At 39.4% G+C, this 22,449-nt stretch overlaps 1 protein-coding gene across 15 annotated transcripts in view; it reads right to left on the bottom strand.

Moving 5' to 3' along the window:
* nbeaa (neurobeachin a) overlaps nt 1-22,449 on the bottom strand; it is a 150,968-nt gene that overhangs the window by 100,904 nt on the left and 27,615 nt on the right. For all 15 annotated transcript variants that reach the window (XM_021324598.2, XM_021324602.2, XM_021324601.2 and 12 more), the window contains exons 2-3: nt 5,139-5,370; nt 239-339 (exon numbers count right to left, since the gene is read on the bottom strand). In XM_021324598.2, coding sequence (XP_021180273.2) covers nt 239-339; nt 5,139-5,370 — 333 coding nt within the window. The remainder of the gene's footprint in view (nt 1-238; nt 340-5,138; nt 5,371-22,449) is intronic.

The following is a 22,449-nucleotide window of genomic DNA, read 5'->3' as shown; positions in this document are numbered from 1 at the left end:
AGTTGTTGTTTTTTTTTTGTTTTGTTTTTTGCTACCCAGTGAAATTGGTCTAAATAATGTTGTAAAGCTCTTGTGTTTTTGACCAAAGTGTACCACAGAGATTCTTTTCTAGTGCCAACTTGGGAAAAAAAAAAAAAGAAAGAAATATTCATTTGATATTCATTATATAGCACTTGGAAAACTCCAAATATATGTGCAATAGTTGTGAATTATATTATTTTATTCGGTTTCAACTTACCCAGATGCCGTTTTCTCCTCTCAGCATACTGAAGAGCAGCTTCAGCTCCTTGACTGTGATGCTGTAACTAGCCAGGACTCCTAGCATATCCACCAGGAGGTCTGAGGACACACACACACACACACACACACACACACACACACACACACACACACACACACACACACAGAAATACAGAGCGTAAGATATGCATTCTCATGAGCGTATCTTTGAGTCAGCATCCGGATGGCTCTTTGCAGACTTTTCTCAGATAAAGTGTGATGAGGTCATAACACCGAGTCAGTTTGCATTGAGCAAGAGTCAAAATACTAGCAGCTACACCACTGTATACCAAGCAGCCGCTTGGATTTATTCGCTGTCTTTTCATCCCTTCATGTTTTCATTTCATAACCCATCTGCTTCACTAATGTGTATCAAAACATTTATCTTAGTAGTTAAGAATTTTTAATAAAATATTGAGACAATATTGTCACAATGACATGCTCAAATCTGATACGTAGTTTTGTTTTGATTCTACATAATTTTGCAAAGAGTTTATGGACACATTTTTTCCCCACTGATGGCAGTTCAGATTCCAATTTGGGTCGAATTATTGTTTTAAAATATGAGAAATGAAAGGCCTTTATCCTGGCAAAAAATGTGAGCCACCTACTGCTCGTAGGTCTTAAAATAAGATTATAGACAATATCTTTAAATCAACAGCTCAAAGCACATACAAATCATGTCCAAGACTGGAACAAATGGTTGCACAATCACTAAAAGTATGAAAAGATGCAGGAGAAAACTGACCAGCATCCCTGCTAGACTTTTTTTTAAAACATTTATCTGCAGGCAAACCTGATTTATTAATTCCCACGAACATATTTAGATTTGAATGACTTGATTTCAACCAAGAAGGTTGTTTCTGATCGTAAATGAGACGGGCCTCTCTCAAATGATAAAACACTACAGATTTTGAATCAATTTTGGAAACAAAAACAGTCAGGATTGTTTTATTTTTACATTTTCTTTCAAAAAAAAGCAGAAAACCATTTAACCCCTTCGCAAAAAATCAGTGGAAAAACCTTTGGCATTTGGCATTCGGCAATCAAACCTTTCCTTTGATGCTGCAAAACATGTTATTGCGAGTTAACATGCTTTGGTGGTTTATCTTACCATCAACTTAATATTCACTATACTCCACAGATTATCCGATAACAGCTGCACCATAATATATAAAAAATTAAATAAAACTGCTTCCAGTCAGAGGAAATATGTTGGTCAAATTGAACTGAAAAACTTAAATCAACTAGGATTGTGAATAGTACTATTGAAGCTTCATAAAAACATTCAACAGAAAAATATACTGAAAGCTTTATTTCAGTATAGAATCCCTGTTTTATACTGGAAGGGGCATTGACCTTGAATTACCTAATTAACCGGAAACTTTGGATTTTAAACTGCACTAACCCTTTAAGGCATATGTACATGCATGATGATACACAACTCCATGATCTCAGCATCATATTGAAAGGGTCTTACACTGTTCTTCCTAATGGCCTAAAGCTCTTTGGATGATTTGGCTGCAGTAGGTACGCCAGCATACTTTGGCATATCCACCATAAATGGGGGTATTTCCAGATGACCTCCCTGCTTCATTGACCTTCACACAAACAACAGCAGCAATGTAGCTGTGGCAGAGACAGAGCATCCAGCCTCTGCAGGGGGAAACAATCTGCTCACAGAGGCCTCCTCTTTCCTATTACACTCGGCGAGTATGAAGAGTCTCCCCACCATAATTCATTAACCAGAGCCCGGCGACTGGGAATAAAAGGAGAAAGGCTAGCTCACTGAGGTGCTCGGTACGAGAGCAAAATGCAATACAAGATGACCCAGATTTATTCCCCTCCCCCGAGCTCCAGTTTTGGTACAATAAATCCATATAGGTCATTTTAAATAGTTTCAGGGAAAAGTCTGAACCCAAGTTAGGAGAGAAAACTGGCGAGAACTGGCATTAAACCGACGCGGCTATGTATGCCCTGCTCCGTGGTGAGTCCTCATAAGTCAGTGAAGTTATGAAAGCCATTATCCAGCAGCGGTAGATAGGACAGAGAGAGGACAGGGACGGTAAGTGGAAGGGACGAGCATGCTGAGACGTCATTAAAGGGAAGCCAAGGTCGATGCGATAATGCAAAGGGATGACTGAGTGGGTAAAGTCTGTCTACGTACTGGTTCACATAATGTGCATGTGGTAAGTTCTAGGTGGGTTTCTTATAACGTTTTACTTAACGTTTACTAAAAAAAATGCAATCAAAGATTTTACCCACAGCCAAATAAGGTCAAATCAAAAGGACAGAAAGAAGTCATAAAATCCCATTTACTGTTTTATTGAATATGTCTTGTGTTGTTTTTTTTTATTTTTTTTATTTGTGGAACAAATACAGTAAAATCCATTTCCGAAGGCAGGTGTTCTTTGTGTTATTCTGAAAGGCGCTCGTGGGAAAATCCCTTTTCCATGCGTGAAATTACTACTCCGGCAGCAGGAGATGTTAAAAAAAACAGGAATGCAGCGACTAAACTCTATAAACCAATAATATGAAGAAGTGTGAGAATACATCTCAAGCCCCTTCACACATTTCGTATCAGACGCTCCTCTGAATGGATTGAGACATTCGGTTTTCATTGAACCAAAGAAATCATTTCCGATGGAGTGTTTCACCAACTTATTAAGAATAAATAAGCTGATATGTCTTATGCACGGCCTGCGTAGCCGTAATCTGCTTGGTTAAAGCTGCACTGGGAGCAGCGGGGCTTTTTTTGGCAACAGTCCTGCAAGCTTGGCTCAACAGTACGTCCAGTCGGATCCCAGTCCCACTCGGCCTGACAAAGTTCTGAGTTCTTCCTCAAACATCAGGCAAACATCAGGGCACAGAGGTTTTCAGGCTTCATGCGTAGACTCTGGATGGAGTTTATGTTGGGGATGCGTCTTAAAATCTTCCATCCCACCTCATAAAACACCATTAAGGAGATGTCTTTTCATGAAGAAAGCATCTAAATAGAAGAATCTGGAAATGTAAAATCGCCTACGAAATTGTCCAGTTATTTATTTTAGAGCTTTAAAACCAATATCGAAACTCCAATAATCAATCTTTTAGATAATTTTTTTCAGCAGTATGAGTAACGGATACGTTTATGTTTTAAATAAATATAAGTAAATCTTGTTATACATTTTCATTTTAGTATTTTTATAAATAAACTAAAATGATGTTTTTTTTATCATAATAATATCAATTATTATTAGGGGTTATCATAATCTGTGAATCTCAGAGATTCACAGATTATTCATTCCATTTATTTTGGCTTAAATCTAAATTTAAGCCAAAATATATGGAGGACCTATTGTCACCGGTTTTCCTTAATAGTTCATGGTCCGAAAGCTATTTCAGCTACAGTAGCTCCATTGGCTAAATCCTTGTTTACATTCAAGGTCATCCACAACCCCCCACCCTCCCTCACTTATCTGATCTCCTACATGTTGCCACCTCCTCCCGCTTCCTCACATCCTCCTCCTCTATCCACCTCCCACCAGACGTCCGTAACATTGACACTCATCCCAGGTTCAAATCCAGACTTAAAACCCACCTGTTCACAAGACCGCCTACCCCTTGGGATCGCACTGTTCCACATAACGTTGCTGATGTTTTCAGTTCAATTCAATAATACGATATTAATCCTAAAGGGAAGTTAAATATTGTTGTAACTCATGTTATGCAGGTTTCTTGTAGGAGTTGTTATAGATGCCGATGGCTTCAGGCAGGAAGGACCTCCTGACTGTCTTACAGCCGATTCGGACAAGCCTCTGCCTGAAGACATTCTGTTGCTCATTTTATTGAGAATCCATCTTTGCACAATCATCTCTAAAGGTTCTAGAGGAGCCCCCAGAACAGAAGCAGCCATCTTGATTAGCTTGTTGAGCTTTTATAAGTCACTAGTTTTGACGCTGCTACCCCAGCAGGTGATGGCAGAGGGGATCACATTCTCCTCAACAGACTTATACAAGATCTGCAAACGCTGAAGGACCTGAGCAACCTGCTCTGACCCTTCTATCACCTGGTCTTATTATTGTTGTTTTTTAGCTTTTATTTGTAACCTTGAGTTATATGAAAGGCACTTGTATATAAGAAGCATTATAATGATTATGAATTTTATAGGGTTCCACCGTGTTTCAACCCGCTCTGCCAAAACTCTTTATTTAATTATATCCAGAAACCAAACAAGACAAAATAATTCTAGAGTGCTTCACATCGCCATCGCAACAATTTAGTGGATGGTTTGTCTTAGATCATTACACCATCTAATAAGTGGTTCTGTATATCTTGTTCATTTAGACATTTGATGCAAAAGTAACACCAGCTTAAGAATGTTCATGTTGAATTAAATGTTCATATTTACATAAAAAAAAGGTATTACTAGGTAAGTATGGCCTCCTTTTAGCACTGCAACCATTTTTTCTATCCTTTTTAATATAGTAACAATATAAAATGACACTGATTTGGATTTTCAGAAATTCAAACGTTTCTCCATACTGTTTTCTTTTTTATATATACTTATTCAGAACTCAAAAATAATAAAAGCTAATGTCAGACGTTTTAAGTCTGCCAAAAAAAATGAATAATTAAACTGTTTTCTGTCAGAGGCCACCTTTTCTCACCGTACACAACACAACTTGCTGTTTTTTAATCACCCTGTACCTTTAGAAGTCGTTTTAACTAATGTCGTGCACCTTATTAAAAACATCAAATAATGTTTAAATAACGAGGTTATTAAATGCAAATAGGCTTTACCCTAATTACAAACATATACTACGATGACACCAAAATATAAACTGAACCCATGGTCTCCTGCTGTCGCCACATCTCACCTGCGATCATGTCGTCCACCGTGCTCATTTTGAGCAGCACCTGCTGGATGAGGCCCACCTCAGTGCTGGTCTGCAGGTTGCGAACGCTCTTGCGCAGGATGGCGGTGAACATGCTCCAGATCTCCGCCTGGCACGTCACTTCGCAGTGCGACAGCAGCTCCACCATGCAGCCGATGCTCTCCGCCTCCTGGATGATGAAGTTCATCTCCAGGTCAAACTCGCCACCCACCAGCTGGAGGAGGACGAGGGGGGGGGGGGGGGGGGGGGGGGAAGGGAAGGAAGGGGAGGAAGGGGGCGATGGGGGAAAAGTAGAAGAAAAATGGTGAATGATTTAGAGAAAGCGTTTACAGTTTTGTCTCCAGGAGAGGTTAGTATCGCCTCTGATGGATGCTGATTGGTTAGGAAAACATTTCTTTGGCCTGGGGGATATACGCACTGAAACAAATAAACATCTTTCATCCACATGCACAGATGGACTCACCTCCTCCTACACACACACACACACACACCATGTCCTCTACTCCTCGCTCTCTTATATCAGGAGAGGAGCTCTCCCCTCTGCAAACCTCAATCACTCAACATAGTGCCACATAAAAATGGCCTACGCTTCTTCAGCTACACACACACACGCACCGTGGCATGCAAAGATAGCCAGACTCACTCACACACACACAGACACTGATTAATACACATTACAGTCCTGGTCCTCTCAGATGGCATTAGTCAGATCATACCACACTTATCAAATCGAGCGCAAATGTTCTGTCTCTTAATGGCCGAAGCACTATAATTACTTGTGAAAGTACATACGGCTGAGGCCTCACATTCACAAACACAAGCATACCCACACACAGCTCGTCCTCGGCGTTATACACTGTCCAGGAAATGGGAGCCATGGAAACCAGCAAGCTCTGGGAACACCGCGGAGGTTATTAAATCAGATGAAACAGAAACATGCCACAGACTACACGGAGCAAGAGGGGGAACAAAGATAAACAGTATGAGCGTCGTAGCCGTGCTGTTTACAGTGGGATGAACATTCCTCTCATATCTGCATTGTGAAAAGGTTGAAAAGGTTGTCACCGGTTCGTTATTGGAGCAGTTTTTGGTCGTCTGGACACAATTGTTCCACGTTATCGCAGTTTGCGGACGACAGCTCTGCCCGTGAGTTTCTGCAGTCCTGAAGCCTTAGAAATGGCTTTGTTGACAATGACCTTGTTTAGCATCAGGTGTTGAGTTTATTAAGATTCGGCACAAAAACATAAAAAACAAAAAATGTCTATGGAGGGAAAAATACTTTTTCAGAGCACTTTATGAACAGATCATGTGCAGAAAGCCACATTTTTTCAGTAGTCAGTTACATATTATTTTACAGATTGCTAACCAGCAACCCTTCTGATGTATTGGTCAACATGATAGTGTTTTCACTTTAGCACATTGTATTAACACCAGCAGAGTAGGACTCCTTACAGGAACAACTTATAGTGTAGCAGCTATTTAAATAAGAATTCCTTTATTGTCCCTCAATGGGGAAATTCAGGTTTGACACAGTGGCAACACAGAGACAGTTATACACTATAAGTATTAGCAATGAAAAAAATAAGAAAGAAGAACAAACTATTCTAATCTAAAAAAATGTAATCTAAAGAAATGCCAAGAACGGAAGATAAAAAAGTAAATACCAGATTAGATATTGCACATAGCAGTAGAAAATAAACGTACGCCTATTTACAGACACACGATAATATTATATGCAATAAATAATGATCGTTCAGCAGCTTCCCGACACGGCTAAGGCGTGTGCCAGTTACCTTAGCATCTGGGAAACAGTGTAAAAGGGTTAATGATGCGATCAGAATGCTAATATCAGACTGAATGCTAATACTGAACGAACATTCTAACCTACAATACTGTAAGTTTCTGACTACACTAATTTAAACAATTAGCTGGATGTTGTCACATGGTAAAAGAATCAATATATGTATCATAACCTCCACACTATTGTGTTATTTATTTCCAAAGCAGTGGTCACTGGGAGATTTAAGATGTTGCTTTTCTAGCTTCCTGTAGTGGCTAGCTGTGCTGCAGTAATAAGACTAGCTTGCATTTCAATAGAAACAAGTAGATTTCCAGTTTCAGCCACGTCATTTTGTATTTGATCTGTTTGCTGGTGAAATAGTGCTACAACTAACAACATTGTCGATTGCACTGGTCCACTTAGAAGATAAATTATTTCATGCTGCTTGTGTAAGGTTTTGTAAGTCTGTCCATGTGCTTTGCAGTATTTGCTCTCAATACTTGGTCTTAGCTCCTTTTTCACGAATCACAGCATCAACGCGGCATGGCATGGAGATCAGCCTATGCCTCTGTTGAGGGGTTAAGGAAGCCAAGGATGCTTCATTAGCGGCCTTCAGCTCATCCGCTTTGGGTTTTCAAGTGGTATCTTCCACTTGACAATACTAGCATGGTAATTAAAGGAGGTATTGGTATTCAGAATGGAAAATTAAGGCAGCATCTCCTCAAAGCTTGTCAGCAGATGAAAGCAGGAAGTGCCCTGAAATTCCCTGGTAGAAAGCTGCTCCAACTTTGGTACTTCATAAAACACGGTGGGCTAACCAGACTCCAGACTCTGGTACCTTGATTTCCAAATAAAATGCTACACTGACGTTCATTTGTTAAGGCAACTTTGAACTACTGAGCAAGAGTCCAGGCCTTTTTTCCTTAGCCCATGTAAAACGCTTCTGACGGTCGTCTCTGGTTTAGGAGTGGCTTAACACAAGAAGTGTGACAGTTCTAGCCCATGTTCAAGGCACACCTGTGTGTGGTAGCTGCTAAAGCACTGACTCTAGCCACAGCGTACATCCTCTGAATCTTAAGCAAACTCTTAAATGGGCTTTAGATCACATTGTCTGTCAAAGTTGCAGTTATCACTTTAGCTTGTTCACATTTTCTGTCACAGTCTTTACCTTCTCTTAACCTTCCTGTGATACGTTTGAAAACCTCTCTGAAAACCCAGCTTCTTTAGCAATATTTGAATTGCACAGTCTAAGACAGTGAAGGCCATACCATAATTCTGTAATTCAAATGTATTTTCTTTATGCCATTTTCTGATTTGTGCAAAACTGAATTTTGGTTTTTGGTCAGCTCTACAACATAACCGGCAAAATAAGCAGAATTAAGCCTGGTATACACTACAGGATGCAGATTGAATCCACTAAATAAAAATGAAAGTTACGGATGACATGCTTTACTAGGATGAATGTGTCCCTTACTCCTGAGACAAAGACACCTTGACGTCTGTGCATCATAGTATTGTGAGCTTTTCCGGCAGTGAAATGGCTCGACTCTACTCTCTAGTTTAATTACACAACGGCAAACCACACATGAATCTGAGCTCGCTTTACCCAAAAACCTTGCTGCAATATGCAATATTGACGTAAGAAGGAGCATTAGTCGCAGCAATCATCACCGCAAGCGTTCATTACAAGCCGCCCAATCAATGGTTCCTAATCTTAGGTCCAGAAAGGCATTCAACATCAACGATGCTTTAACATACGAGTTTCACTACTTTCACTTTGTCTCATCAGGTTGTACGCCCAGAGCTTTGGCGCAACAACTCCTGAATAACCTCCATGTTGTCTACCGCCATCTCTTCCCTCCCCTCTCTACAGTTAACACAACGTCCTCTCATTTCTCTCTCTCTCTTCCTGTCCCAGCGTCCCATCTCTCCCTCGGTGAAGTGAATTGATCCGCAGCAGCCTGTGAATACATTAACACAGATTACACAGGATGAATTCTGGAGTAAAAGCAGGAAGAATTAAATTCAGCCCACACAGAATTTTTCCTCCTCCCCCACCACTCCTCCGAGGTTCCTAATTACAGCGCTCACCGGGGACTGCTGCATTCTAGCTCGTCCAATACAACCTGCCCGTCTTAAGATGCTCGATGTAAACAGCCACAGGGGGCGCAGAGGGCGTTTGTAGAAACTCGCACGTAGATGCGCAGCAAACTGTAGAACGGAAAGACGCACACATCCCCGAGGCGTGTCTACTCATGTACAGCACGAGCATTATGTCTCTGCTAACTCTTTCTTTTTTCAGAGCATCGCAGCGAGATGAGAGGGGTGATGCAAACAACTGCAACGAAACGTCTAGTGACAAATGATACAGAGCATGAAGGCCAAAAGCAGGATGAGATGGAGAAAAAAACAAAAAAGAAAACAGGAAGAAGTGTCCTCATTCTTCCTATTATTATTCTTATCTCTGTTGCAGCAAGAGAAACATCTGGAAAGGATATTTAAAAACCTGAAGTGAGGCTGCCAAGAGCAACCTGGATCCACAGGAGCGGTGTGGAAATTTACGTGGGATTAAAGTGGAATTTACGTGCCCCGTTTTCCGTGACTTAAATAAAAAAAATAAAAAAGATGGATGCCCAAACTCATTATTTGCTCAAATGGGGCTTTTAATTGATGTCTAAATAAACATGTTGCCTTAAATAGCAATAAGGTCTTGCACACTCGAGTGCACTCCAGTACCAATCGCTACCATGCACGCCGACAAAGGCAAACTAATTAGTTTTATGAGCCGACATGATTCTTTTGCATAAACACTAGTAACCTTTAATCTCTCTGTACACCCTGCCCCGCACATCCAATATGTGGATTATCGCACCAGTAATCGCACCAGTGAGCACACACACAGGAGGCATTTATGACGCTGGAAGATAGAGCGGGGGACAAACATAAACACCATCCTTTTTTGAATAAAAGGGCGCCTGGCAGTGCCACCGCCGTCTCTGTAAAACACTGACCTCGCTGTTTTCTTGGCAAGTCGTTTAAGTTTTTTTTGTTTTGTTTTTTGTTTTGGCAGCATCATGACAATGATTACTCCCAAAGCATTGCATGTTCCATTCACACAAACACACACGCATACAGGGACACTGGCTGCTGAGTCATGGCCTGTTTAAATCAGTTGCTAAGAAGCAGCAGCAGCAGCAGCCTGTTTTCCACGACTGCAGGAGGTTACAGAGACTCTGACAGGTATACCCAGTAGAGGGGAGACGAGTCAGTGTGCGACTTATTACACTGCCTTGAAATGGTAATGACACTTCCTGAACTTTTTCACAATTACTATAGAATGGAATAGAAAATCCATTACTGTCTCTCAGTGGGGAAATTCAGGCGTACCAGCAGCAAAGTGAAAGGCAAATGGAAGCATGCAGATGCACACAAAGGTCAAAAATGGAAGAACAGAAACAGAGACAAATTCGCAACATAAAAAAAATAATAATAATAATAATGGCATTCTCAGATTTAGAGAATTACAACTGAGTAAGGCATTATTTTTATTTATTTTTTTACAAAACATGAGTGCTTATTTGTGCATAAAAATCAACACTTGGCTGTTTACAACAATGGAAAAACTGTGCAAATAACAGCAGGGGTGTAAACACTTATTGAGCTTGGTGGTAGCAGTGATGGTCTACCACCTGCTAGGAGGAAGGATCTGCGTTAACGTCCCTTTGTGCATTTAGGACTCTGCAACAGCTTCATGCATGAGGTGGGAGACATTGTCCAACAGTGAAATGATTTTTTGCCAGGGTCCTTTTCTCTCCAACCAGCTGCACTGAGTAAAGGGGGCAAGAACAGAGCTGGCCCTCCTGAGGAGCTTATCTAACCGGTTCTCACCATGGAAGATGGCTGCGACACAACATAGAGATAAAACTGTCATCAGGAGAGCCCCTGCACTCCTAAAGACCTCAGTTTCAGCAGCAGGTAGTCTGCTCTGGCCCTTCCTGTAAAGAGCATTAGCGTTGTGACTCAAGTCCAGGTTATTGTTCAGGTGAACACCCAGGTACTCATAAGAGTCCACTATCTCAATATCAGTTCCCTGGATGATCTTCTACTCTTGTCTTTTGTCAACCCACCAGCATTTATTTGGACTTTCCCATCTAATATTTGTTCTATTGTGACCTTGTTCAATTTTAGGCCTATTTTTAAACTCTAACTCGCTCTCACACTCCTACTTTACCTCCTGTATTTTCAGTCGTCTTCAGATTCACATGTATCTCAGTTTAAACAGGTTTAAAAGCCCTAAACTTAATTAATCTTGATCTTGCAGTATCATATACTAAACAATGTAGAAAAATATAACCTTAATTTCAGTATGTTTATGATCCCATTTTAAGGAATAACTGACACTCTTTTTGGCTCGCCTCATAATTCCTATAAATTGTTGTAATGTAGGTTACCTTTATAGGTTTGTACCTATAAAGGTAACAAACAAATTGTTGTAATGTAAACTTTTCTTAAACTAATGTGTGTATGGACTTTTATCTACTAATCCAAGACTTCCTGCTTCCTCTGTATTTGAATGTGACTGTCTTCAGAGGCCAATTTCTCCTTGCTAGTCTTCAAATTGGGGAAAACAAGAGAACATGCCATTCAAGTAATTTGTGATCTTCATGATAGGGTATATCTGGCTAAATAAATCATATTTACAGTCAAGACACAAAGTAAGGAGATTAAAAGGATTCCAACTGTAAGCAATGAGGCTGTCCAAAATCTACTTTCAACTGAAAAAAAAATATCAGTGTTTTCATTTTACTTGTAAAACTATAACTCATTAAAATAGTATAAACACTATAACTGAATGGACCAACAATGTCAGCTAGTAAGTAAGTAAAGTTTATTTATATAGTACCTTTCACAGACAAGGGTAGGGGTAAACAAAAATACAATGAAAATACAGATACAATTACTATCTCAATGGTATAAAATTGAGTAAAAATTAGTGGTCAAACAACCCTCTCACTGCTGTATTTAGAAAGCTCGGAGAAACAAACGAGTCTTAAGTTTGCTCTTAAAAGCATTAACAGAACCAAGTAAACGTAACAGGAGCAGTAGACCATTCCAGATCCTCAATGCGATGGTCCGGAAGGAGAGATCTCCTTGGGACTTAAAACGGGTTCAAGGGAACAAAAGATTCTGATCCAACAACCTCAACCTCTGAGAGAGAGTATAGAGACATAACAGGTCTCTGATATGGAAGGGAGTCTGACTATGCAAACTCTGAAAGTCAGTACCAAGATCTAAAAACCTGTTTCACCGTTCCTTTTTTGTTTAGACGGGAAAATAAACTGGTACAGTTGTCTAAACAAGAGAATATAAATGCATGGATAACCAGCTCATGATCACCATCAGAGACAACTGTTCTTAATGTAGAGATTTTCCTCAACTCGTTGAACCAGTTTCTTGTCAGCTGATTTGAATGATACTCTAATGACATTGCTTTGTCGAAGTTAACGGCAAGATTTCTAAGGCTTGATTTAGCAGGCGAGCTCATATACTGGTTGATCCCTGGAATGACGTAATCGGGGCAATCAGTTGTATCTGCATTCAACTGCAGGGCGTTTGCGACTAGCCAACAGTTAATATTTGCAAGACAGTTCATTAAGGAGTTCACTTTCTGGAACTCAAAGGCCCTAAAGCAGCAGTACAGCTGAATATCATCAGCATATAAATGATCGGAGTCAGGACACATCACCAAGCTCCTAAATTATCTTTCCTAAGGGAAGAACATGGAACAAAAACAAAACTGGGCCCAAAACGCAGCCCTGGATCTTCAGAAATATTCAATATAAAATAGAGTAATTGATCATCTATATAACTATGAGTACAGCCTATTAACTCATGAATACTGACTAGAAATCAAATTTCAACTATGTGGTTCTTTTCTTAACCTAAGATAATAGAGGCTATAAACGGAAACAAAGTAATTGTCCCACTAAATCCTAAATTAAGCTGCTGAAAAGATAATTATGCTTATTTATAAAAACAAACTATAATTCATAATTTAACAGACACATCTCTTTTGTTTACTTATTTTCCCTCAACCTGTTCAGGAATGATGTGGGTGGTTTATAACAGCTGATGTTGGGTGAGAGTCACCCAGAACAAATTCACATTTTCAAACCTCATTTAAATATTTTATTTATTTTACAAACAAATTTTGAAAAATTACCACCAAAGCGGGTAGTAACAAGAGACCCTGAGGGGAGCACGTTCAAAGCAGTAACATTAAACACTATCTGATTCTCCATGGCGGCGTGTGACTGCCCAAGATGCTTTCATAAATGGTAAAGGGCTTGTACTTGTATAGCGCTTAACAAGTCGGACGACCCCAAAGCGCATTACACTACAGTCATTCACTCATTCATGCACACATTAACACTGACAATGGTGAGCTATGTTAGTAGCCACAGCTGCCCTGGGGCAGACTGACAAAAGCAAGGCTTCCATATATTGGATTTCCGCTCCATGCATCGGGTGAAGAGGTTGCCACTTCACCTGTACTGCCACCAGCAGGCAATGTGGGTGACGTGTCTCAGCCAAGGACATATCGGTGGGAGCAGGTGATCGAACCGGCAACCCGCCATTTACAGTTACCTCCCTAACACTTGCACCACCGTCGCAAGACCGGGGTGATACCCGAATGCCGGAATATGGTGACAAAAGCATGTGCCGTTTGAACCAATTCACCATTCTCCTGTAAGAGGGCTGCACTAAGAGGGTTTTAAGATAAATATTCACATGTACACATGAAAATGTTCTTAAAAAATGCAAACTAACATTAAAGTAGTACCCTTAGACCCAGTTTATACAGTTTGTTTTAAAAAAAAAAAGCTGATTTTAGGACGAGTTACACTTTAAATGTAAGGAATATTTGGCGAGTCTGGGAAGTTAAATTACTGGTTGTATATTTAGCTATGTTGTTTGTCTACCAGTTGTTTGCAAGGCTTAGTTAAAATTATGCGTTAAAATGCCAAAAGTTAGCTTAGAGAGTGCTGTAGCTGTGACAGCTAGAACGCCCCCAAATTTCTTGACTTCACCTATAAAGCTGTGTAAAAAACTTCAGATTAAATGAATCTTTTACTGCAGTAGACTCATCTCACTGTATTTTAGAGAAATCCTATCTCTAGTCTAAGTTGGGAAAGAAATCAAAAGAAAGATTTGTATTTTTTTTAAAAATCATCTGTGCCACATTGGACCAAATCCTTAATAATTCCTGTAAAATAAATGTAACTAAAGCATTTTTTTATGTATACTCCACTTCAAGCTGATGAGAGTATTGATGAACTTTTAGTAGTCCTTTACTTGTTGAGTTCCTTAGCCCGTAACTACGTTTACATGGACAAAAGTAATCGGAATAAAGGGCCGATCGGAATATTATGATCGGATTAAGCTCAATCAGAATGAAATTGTAATCAGAATGAGGGGGTGGTTTATGCCGATTGATAATCCGATCAATGTGCATGTAATCGCTTATCAGGCTCAAGTTACTTACTTTTTTTTGTTGTTTAGCAAAGATAGAAGAACTTCTTATTCTGTTTATTAGGGGAACTTGATAACTGCACATGTCAGAGTGGTTCTATTCTGAATAAAGCCAGGTGGATATATACACACATAATGATCTGATTGATTGATTATTTATTCTGAGTACATTTTAATCCCATCGTGAAAGTTTGTGTATGTAAACATAGCTACTGCTTTAAATAAGAAAAACATGAGAACATGTCTTCGGTTAGAGAGTCTGTTGATCTTCATAACTCAGGAAACGGTTACACTTGACAAAATCCACAGTAGAGCCAATACTTAATAGGTCTAAAACAACTGTAACAGCAACAAACAAAACAAAAAAATTTGCTGATTTTACACACTTTTCAAATTGTTCAATGTGAAATTATCCTACTGCAACAAAAAAGTTTTTGCAGGTCATTTTAAAAGCGCGCCAATAACTGTTGAGGGCGCTGTATCACAAGCAGGTTTTAAATAATCATAATATTAATTACCTCTTAAAAAAAACAACATTTGGTTTCAGGCACGCTGCAGCCCATTATGAAACGCTGTGATGACCCATCAAACGAGCGATTACGCCGGCTGATTACTTTGACCGAGCGCCGAACGTTTGATGACTGCCGAGGCCAAACCTGACAAAACAGGCACCTGTTGCTCATTACGGCTCATCGGGGATGACAGGGGAAAGAGGTGAGAGGACGGTCAATAGCCACCCCCTCTGCCTCTGGACGTTCAATTGAGCCTTCAGATCTGGCATCATCAATATGCAACTTCAAAGCTCCAGGGAGAGTGCCGGAGAGCTGCGGACATCTCTGCATGTTTGTTTGGTGTGTGTGTGTGTGTGTGTGTGTGTGTGTGTGTGTGTGTCTCCGTGAGTGTGCACGGGTGGCTCACGACTCATTTGTGTCCCCTGAGTGAATCGCGGCCATTCAGCCCCTTTGTGTGCCGAGAGAGGGGAGACAAGAGGCCCATCTAGACATGAGATCAGAGATTATACACTTAACGCTTTGCCAAGAGGGCTCAACAGGGCACAGGAGAGCAAAGCTGAAAGAGAGTGAGGAGGGGAAGAAAAAAAAAAAGAACAAGAGGTGGAGATAAAAGAGTGAAAAACAAACAAAAGACTGAACAGCGTAAACTGCAAATGGGGAAAAAAAAAAAAAAAAAAAGAGCGCAGCGTGTGTACGGTAGAAATCGGTTTGGAGAAAACTGGTCTGTGTGACATTGAACATGAAAGACTGGGGAGGAGAGGGTTAGTAATCATTCGCGCACACTGCTTTGGTTTCCTTATCAAGACGGCAAGCCAATTTTATTGCCTTTAGCTTGTAAAATGTGCACCGGGGGGGTTTTAATGCTCCACTGATGACCACAGCAAATCTCTGCAAAGATATGGATTATGCAGGGGCTAAACTGGCCACTAAACACTCAATAATCCATATTCTGTTTTCTGCATGACCTCATTTGTAATAAACTCCATCACTAAGAGCAGCGGTTAATTTTATCACCAGCTCAAAATTCATATTCGTAGAAAGAACTTCTGCAAGTCTTGTTTTTTAAGCTTTACATTAAAAATGCATATAAAATCCTAAACACTTTGTTTTACTGGATTGCATTTTTGCGAGGTAAATTCCATTACACTTTAATCTTATGGGATTGTGTGCAACATGTTGCTCTTCCTTGTAAAAAACAAGAGCCTACATTTTAATTTAAGAGCAATTGTTTCTTATTTGCCATGTCGGATGCTGAACTGCTTTTCCTCGAAACTCTTATTTTGAACTCACTTTAAATGTCTTGTACAAATATGTTCTCCTTTCGTTTGTATCCTTCACCTCTCTCTCAAGCTTGGATGTTAAGTGTTAAAATAGCTTTGATAAAAAAAATTGTGATCTGTAGATTGAACTGAAAGAAAATCAGATGTTTTCTGCTATCTGTAAAAAAAAATTCAAAGTTTTTCTAATCAACTTCACAAAGTGTAGGTGTTCAGCCGTGGTCAAATTTGCATAGTTATGGGAGAAACGTCCTTCAACGACACTTTTTGATTTGGGAACGAGATTTTTTTATTTCTAGCCTCCAGTAATTTACTGTTCTCCCTCAAAACTCTGCTAAAATCATATGAAAGTGGCAGCAGCTCCTAACTCTGGAGAGAAAAGGCTAAATGTGCGCCAAAAACAAGCCAGTCATGTCACATGCTGTGATTCTAGTCGCTAGAATTGTTACGAGACAAAGTTACCATTGTTTTGCCAGGGAGCAAAGCCCAATCCACAAGTGTGGCCGTAGAGCCTCCAGGGACAAGAAGTTTAAATGTGTGAGGAGGAGAAGGTTGCAAACAAGGAAAGAATATTTCTGCAAGATTAAATCTGAGAGCAGACACATAGTTTTGAGAGAGAATAGAATAGAATAGAATAGAATAGAATAGAATAGAATAGAATAGAATAGAATAATTCCACAGTGGGGAAATGTATGTGTATCAGCAGCAAAGTGTAAGGCAAATGCAAATAAACAAAAGGGTAAAAAAACATAAAAACAAGTAAGAATAACAGACTGTATAGTTAGGGCCGATTTACAACATTGGAAAAAATGCTGGACAGTCGTTCAAATAGCGTAGTCAGATTAAAGAAATGTGCCACTGAGTAGGGAGAGTTAAGAAATGTATTAACTGTTCATTTACATTTATTCATAAAAAAACAGAGTATTTACAACAACAAAAAAAAACAGTGCACAAACAGCATGGGAGTCAACATTTATTGGGGACAGTAATGATTATACAGTCTAACAGGTGATAGGAGCAAGGATCTGTGATTAGGATCAATCACAGCAATCTGTCACTGAAGTAGCTCTCCAGCTCTGCAACAGCCTCATGCATGTGATGGGAGACATTGTCCAACAGTGGTGTGATTTTTGCCAGAGTCCCTCTGTCTCCCGTCACCTGCACTGGATCAAGGGGACATCCCAGAACAGAGCTGGCCTTCCTGATGAGCTTATCTAACCACTTCCTGTGTAGCTGTAGATAAGCTCTTGCTCCAACAAACAACACCATGAGCATATTTGTAAGCTAGCAACCTTTATTGGACCGTGGGAGCCTTGTTTTAAGGTAGATCAGTGCAATGTGAGATTTAAAATATGAAATCTGGCTCTTAAAAAAAAAAAGAAGAAAAGCTCTCCCATATTTAGCTAGTTGGCCTGGAGTGAACTCTAAATAAAACAAGTGCACCTCTTCAAGTTAGAGTTGTCATAGTCACTCACAGCCATGCTATTGGCTGGACACGTTACTATGCAGAGTTATCGCCTTCGTTTGCAAGAGAACAAAAAAAAACAAAAACGTCCCTGACTAGAGAGGATAAAGCTTCGAGTCCAGGAAAAAGCTTTTGGGCAGAGGAAGTTTATACACACCGAGTAGCTTTACAAATGGGAGAAGAGAATGTTTGTGTGAGATTTTTTTAAACCCGAGAGCAGAAACATAGTTTGAAGAAGAGCGGCACAGCATCTGAGATTGGAGAAAAATGAGGAATCCTGCTTGTCAATTAAAAATACATGCATTTGAGTTTTGGAAGAAAAATTATGCCTTATACAAGGATGATCAAGCAAAAAAGCTAAATCTGAAAATATTCTTTACCATGTTTAGTAACTGTGGCCTATTAAAAGTCGCTGTTGAGTCACGATTCACTGGAAACAACCCTATTTTGATATCTGATCCAAAATAGTGCAAACAAAATGCCTACAATAATCACCAAATTAATTATCTGAATAAAAGATGAACAACTGGTATGTAAAAAGGCATTAAGCATGTGTTTGCCTCTTTTACTGTAATTAACGATGACATGTTGACTGACGATAGCCTCGAGACACAGAAGCAGGAGGGATAGCCCTCTGGACTGCATTTCCCATGGGTCTTTGTACCAACATCGGCACAGATGGCAGGCGAGACAAGATACAACCCCCGCTCATGAGATTCAAAGCCTCCCCCTCTCCAAGTCAGCAGACGCCCGAATGCACAAGTCAGCAAAATCAGCATCATCATCAACAATGAGCCTTAACAATCATCCAAGAGCTGCAATGCTTCAAGTGTATTGGTTTCACGTCAGAGTTAAGGGAAAGAGACAAAAATAAAAAAATAAAAATGGTGTGGAATCACAGCAGATTACTTTATGGAGTGAGGCTAAATAAAACCATGATTCCACAATGATTAAAAGTGAATGATGAAATAAATCCAAATGGAGGCAAGATCATTAAAGCGAGCAGAGCCCTCACAGGCTGCTCTTTGGGCTAAGCAGCTATTTTAAGAAGCAACTGCAACATCAAATGACACGGTCACATGTCCTGAGTGTGGCTGACCAGCCAGAAAACACTGATGATAAAGATTGCATGTGGCAGTCAGGTCTCCTCAGATAAATGAAAGTCACTGGATTGGGGCGGTGTAGAGGCAGAGCGGGTGTCCCATATGCTGAGGATATCAGGCCTCGACACAGCGGTCCAGGGTTGCGTGTCTTCCCCCTTCCCTTTCTGCCTATATCCCGTATGAATACTGCAAGTAAAAGCCACTAGTGCTACAATCTTAAAAAAAAAATTCAAGAAAAAGGCACTGGATTTGACAAAAAATATAACAAAAGCGCTTAAAGGAAATTGGAGTTTGTAGCTCTGTAAAATGAACAAGAAGCATTTCTACTTGCTAACCAAATTAATCGAGCAATACAGAGCAATACCGATTTCCATTTTTCTTTGAGGTCTAAACTGCCAATTCTATCTTTTCCTCTAAGGCCATAGGAAAAAAGGGAAATAAATCTGCGGCAGGTTCTTTGATAGTGGTGGTAGCTTTGAATCCAACCGAAAATGAAGGTATTATAAGATTATCCCCATTTATGCATCAAAGGATGTGTCCCTAAGCTTCATCTGTTTATTAAACCAAAAAAGAAAGCAAATCAAAGTAGGCGTTGGTGTGTTTATGTAATAAAAATGGTGGGAGTTCTTAGTTTTGATGGATTAAATAAAAATAATAATAATTTTTCCAGCTGATCACTAATTTCAGCTGATCAATAGAAAACTGTCCCGTTTCAATCTATGACTGGTTTATTGGTGTGCCTCAACTAAACACTTTAAGTTTGTGAAGACACCAAAAGCTCCAGGCTTTTAGAAAAGTTTTCATTATAGACAAAAGAAAAAAAACTGTTTAAAAGTTGAATATTTGTTAAAACTGTGCAATGATTAGAAATAAAAGAGAGTAAAAGGCTACTAAAAGGACTCTATTTTTAGATTTTGAAGCAAACAATTTGAAGCCATCAAACTATTAAGAACACAAATTTAGAAGTGTAATTGTTACCATTATCAAATGAATCAGAATGTTGTAAATCAGAAGGTTGCAAATCACAAGGTTGTGGCAGGTTTTATTCCAGCTTCTGTCACTTGTCGATGTGCCCCTGGGCACCTGTGTTTCGGTGTATGAATGTGTGCGAGTTAGTGAGTGCAGTTTGGTGAAAGTGGCTATGGTGTAAAGCGCATTAAGTGGTCCGTATGACTGGAAAAGCGCTATATAAGTTCAGTCCATTTACCATTATCAAGCAGAGTATTTCAACAATAAATTATTCATCTAACAATGCGATACACTAATAGTAAGTGTGCCTTTATATACGTATATAACACTGCTGCAATTTATTTTAATTGAAAGTATTACAGAACAAACAAATAAAGATAGTTGTGTGGTGAAGTGCAATGTTATGTTTTGAGGCAGAAAAAAAAGTCCCTCCTTGTTTTGTTTTATTGGTATTTCCGATAACAGTGGGAAAAAGCTTTGAAATCTGGTGATCTCTCTGGTGAAAGTATATATAGCTTCAGGTTTTTTTTACTGTAAACATGATCAGGCAATCGACTATATGTCACCAAAAATAAATATTCTGGTATCAAGATCACTGTGGTTTTTGTTTGAATGACAGTATGAGTTTTGACTTTTTCTTTTAAAGTATAAGTAAACATTGCTTTAGGCTATTAACAATAATTGCATACAGTGAGGGTTTAATAAACACACATTTTGCTCTAAAAATAAATATTTTTTTAGAAACTCAAATAGACTACTGCACAATACAAGTTATATTAAGCTATAGGGAGAAAAGCATCTATTCCAGTTTCTGGTGATTTCATGGCTACAATCTTATTTGCCAAACAGGGACTCAGTGCCATATGGAAAGTATATAAGCTTAGCCAAGATCACATGTGGGGTTCCTCAAGGTTTTTCAGCTTACGTTTATTCAATGTCTTAATGATTCCTCAAGTTCAACCCCTCATAGGTTAGATTATGTGATAATTTTTACCGGGATTTGCTGGGGGAAAATATACAAGCAATACGATACACTCTGTTAGCTCCAACTTAATTAAAAGGCTGCTGTCAGAAACTGTGCTCAAAACACTGCACCAGCTCCTTGTTTGTAAAAGGTAGAATAACAAAGATTTTATAAAGGGAAATTTCCAGCTCACTGTAATGAAAAGTTATTGCGCCTAAACATTGTGGAAACTGGACCAGACCTTAAAGAAGATGCCAATGGGGCCTCTCTAACTGTATCCCAAAATAACAAACCTCTAGACATACCACGGACCCTCAACTTCAGGTTTTGAGGGGGGGGGGGGGAGAATAAAAAGAATAGCAAACTCAGAGCACAACTAAAACACTTTGTAGACAGTATTTCTGTAGAAAAAAAAATTATCATGGATCAAATAAAGCTGACATATCTATAGCCAGCTCCTCTTTGTGAAAAGACTGACACTAATAGGCCTGTACAGCAATTTCTTTCATCTTCCCCCAACAAAACACAATACAAGTTGAAGCAAGGCTCTTTTTGCACCAAAATGAAGACAAGCAAGCAAAAAATAACAATAACAATAACAATAATAATAATAACAATAAAAACACCCAGAGAGATTTAAACAGCTGAAAAAAAAACTAGAGCTAGCTGCCCAACATGAGGACCTACGGCATCTCATAAAAATAATGCAGATTGTAGACCCTTACAAGCTGCTAAATAAATCTGAAACAGCAGCTTTGACATCAACGTTGTTGTTTTTTTTCCATCTGACACATACGCTTTCCAATTACAGGACCAATACAAAGAAAATCAAAGAAATAGGCTGAGCCATAAAAATTATTTTGTGTAAACAAACAAAATGGTCTGAAAAATAACCATGAGCTATTATGGGGAAAATCTATATGTAAGCAGAGGTATTTCTGTAATACATTAAGAAACGCATCAGGTATGAATCATCGTGGATTAAATAAAAGTTTTTTCTTGTATTTGCCATACAGGAAATGTCGGTTATACATAAATGTTTTGGCCCAGGGGCAAAAGAAGGCTTGAGTTAAGGGCACTGCAAAGCAAAGGTGACACATTCTAATCAAGCAGCTTCTATCTGCAATCCGGCAAAAAACTGTACGCTCCACAGCTCTATCCGATTCAAAACATGACATTTGTGGAGTCAGAGCCAACAGCCGAGCCCTGGGCACATTTTTCTGTAGAAATAAGCATGAATGTGTGTCTGTACATACATCAGAGAAAATAAAAGCCATTGAGCGCTTCCATGTATTACCTCGTAAGTTTCTATTAACACTGCCAGAAACCAGAGGGAGAGCTGGACAAGAAAAAGAGGGTCCAAGAGAAGGGCGAGATTTAATGCCTGCTGCTTCCTCTATATGAAAGCCACAGTTCACCGTAGACCGGTTCAGTGCAGCTTCAACCGCCTCCAACGTCTGACTCGAATCTTGTCAAGTGCAAACATAAAACATATTGGACATACTTGCAGACAAGTGCACAACAACATTGTGTCACACTTACACACACATTCACCCTTTACAAAGTGACCGGGAAAATACACACATACATAGTGAGCATTCAAAGGGCAAATCCCATTTTAAAGAATTCATTGCAAAAAAAAAAAAAACAACAAAAAAAAGGTGTTAGAGAACTTAGTCATTCGCACACA

The sequence above is a fragment of the Fundulus heteroclitus genome, chromosome 11 (genome assembly GCF_011125445.2).
Source record: "Fundulus heteroclitus isolate FHET01 chromosome 11, MU-UCD_Fhet_4.1, whole genome shotgun sequence".
Taxonomy (NCBI): Eukaryota; Metazoa; Chordata; class Actinopteri; order Cyprinodontiformes; family Fundulidae; genus Fundulus; species Fundulus heteroclitus.
Note: the sequence above shows the minus strand (reverse complement) of the source record. Positions and strands in the feature narration are given on the sequence as shown.